Consider the following 2,388-nt stretch of genomic DNA (forward strand, 5'->3'; position numbering starts at 1 on the left):
GGTAATATCTACTATGTACCAGGTACAGCATCATGCTGTGAAGATGAAGATAATGGTGAGAAAAAACAGACACCTTCCCTTGTGTCTTGGAGTTCACCATCTAGTGTACACAGATAACAAACATAATGGCCACAACTATGACTGCTGCTGGAGACAATAAGAGAGGCCATGAAAACACAGGAAGGCTGATATGCTTTGGAGGTCAGGAAACAGGCTCCTGTAAGGCAGTCAGGACTGAGATGAAATATCAAAGGACATTACAGGTTGTGGGAAGAACCTAGAGAGAAACTCTGGGATAGGAAGGAAGGAAGGGGACTGCTCCTGGAACTAAAAGGCAGGGAGGAAAAGCTAGAGGTAGGCTGGAGAGAAATGGCTCGGAGAGGGCTCCAAATTGGTATCACAGACCCTCATAGAGCTGCTTTTCCACCTCTTCTGGATTTCTGACTTTATGTTAAAAGAAAATGGGCAGCCATTAAAGGGTTTGAAAGAGAGATGTGACAAGATTTGATGGTGTTTTTAAAAAACCACACTGAATTGAAGGTGAATGAGAAGTTGGAAGCCAGCAGGAGACCCGATGGGGTGAGTGATGGGGGCTAGTTCAAAGGCTGTGGCTGTAACCCTGACCAGAGATGGTAGTGGCAGAAGAGATAGAGCTGGAGTTTCTTGAAATATTAATAGTTAAGCCAGTAGCGAAGTACTGGATGGGAGAGGAAGCAATAGGTGATCAGGGAAGATGTTGGGGTGGGCAGGGAGGGAGGAGGCGGTGAAGTTACCAATGGTACCCGTAAGTGGCTGGGCATCCAGACCATTAATCGAAGGGCTGGTCAGAAAGCAGGAAGAAGGGTTTGTGTGGGTGTGTAGGTACAGGGAAAGGGAGGTGTGGGTAGCAACAGGAGAGAGGGGCAGGGGTCCTGTTTGTGGGGGAGGGTTGGAAGTGAATGGTCGCTCTAGTGCCTAGGCCTCCAGTCTTTCCAACCCAAGGAGTGGCTTTGAAACTTTGGACCATGACCCCCAGGGAGAAATACGTTCTACACAGTCCACCTGCACAGACAGGGGATAGAGAAATTCACAAGACAGTGTTTCCCGGTTTCACGTGCAACAAATGGAGATTTTCTATTTTGTGTGTGTTAGTGGCTTAGTCATGTCTGACTCTTTGTAACTCCATGGGGTATGTAGCTCACCAGGCTCCTCTGTCCATGGGATTCTCCAGGCAAGAATATTGGAGTGGGTTGCCATGCCCTTCTCCAGACTTTCTAATCTTACACTTTAAAAAAAAAAAAAAAAAAGGTCAGCTTGGGCATCCCCTCCACTCTTCTGAACCCTTCCCCTAGGCACTGATGGCGGTGCTGACGGCGGTGCTGATGGCGGCTGCGCCCATTGTGGCGTCACCCGGGGGGTACTTTGTGACGCAGGAGATGGGGCGAGGCCTTTAGGGCAGGAGGCACAGTCCAGCAGCCAGACCGCGCAGCAGTTTGTGCCTGAAGCACGGCGGCGGGCAGCTGCGGCGACCCAACACTCAGCGGCGGCCCTTCACTCTCCAAAGATGTCAGCCCCCACCACCTCCCATCAAGGGAATCCTGAAAAACAAAGGTTCCACCACTTCCTCAGTCGCAGGCTCGGCCCAGCAGTCCGGTGGACCACTCCAGGAGGTCCATAGAAAGAAATCCCAAAAGTGGGACGAGTCGAACATCTTGGCGACCTACCGTCCAGAGTACAGACACTACGATTTCATGAAGATGAATGAGCCCAACACTCCCCAGCTCGGTCTGCAGAATTATGGGGAAAGAAGTGAAGAGAGTGAAGCCACGGCCCTCGACAGCTTAACCAAGAGATTGGCCGACACCTACACCTCCGATTCCAACTATCCAGGGCGGGAGCCCGAACTGGATGGAGCGCACAGCAGCAAAATCTACCTTGACAGGCAAGAGAAACATCGGCAGTTTGAAATGAAAAGGAAACTTCACTACAGTGAAGGAAAGAACATCAAACTCGCCCGACAACTGATTTCCAGAGATCTACTGCATGATTACGAGGATGAGGATGATAGAAACGAGGAAAGCCACGACAAGACTACCACCCAGGAAGAAGCAGAGCAAGGCGCCACCAGCGACGAAGGCCTGCAGACACAGACCTGCTGCTACCACAGTGATGATGACGAAGACGACAAGTAGATTGGGTTTGATCGAGCAGACAACTCTCGATCCATGCTGCAGTTGTTGGATCCACAACTTGTTCCTGTAATCTTCAGCTTCTTGTTCTGTGCAGCTCGTGCAAGTACTGAACTACTTACCAGTTACATTGCGCTGTGATAATTCAATGGTAAACATAGCAAATAATAGCTTAACTGGAAAAAAAATCACTTGGTACTCTGGTTCTTTGCCATAAATA

General features: G+C 49.7%; 1 protein-coding gene across 1 annotated transcript; it reads left to right on the forward strand.

The window, feature by feature from the left end:
* The first annotated feature begins 1,337 nt into the window (after positions 1-1,337).
* PPP1R2C (PPP1R2 family member C) lies at positions 1,338-2,171 on the forward strand. Its single transcript, XM_068963225.1, has 2 exons — positions 1,338-1,403; positions 1,485-2,171. The coding sequence occupies exons 1-2, from the start codon at positions 1,338-1,340 to the stop codon at positions 2,169-2,171; spliced, it is 753 nt and encodes a 250-aa protein (XP_068819326.1).
* Positions 2,172-2,388: the final 217 nt, after the last annotated feature.

The sequence above is a fragment of the Capricornis sumatraensis genome, chromosome X (assembly GCF_032405125.1).
Source record: "Capricornis sumatraensis isolate serow.1 chromosome X, serow.2, whole genome shotgun sequence".
NCBI classification, from domain to species: Eukaryota; Metazoa; Chordata; class Mammalia; order Artiodactyla; family Bovidae; genus Capricornis; species Capricornis sumatraensis.

Bases quoted from the DNA above. Each gene is read 5' to 3' on its own strand.
- PPP1R2C (XM_068963225.1), top strand. From the start codon at position 1,338: ATGGCGGTGCTGACGGCGGTGCTGATGGCGGCTGCGCCCATTGTGGCG. The intron at 1,404-1,484 runs GTGACGCAGGAG...TTGTGCCTGAAG, and splicing joins CGTCACCCGGGGGGTACTTT to CACGGCGGCGGGCAGCTGCG.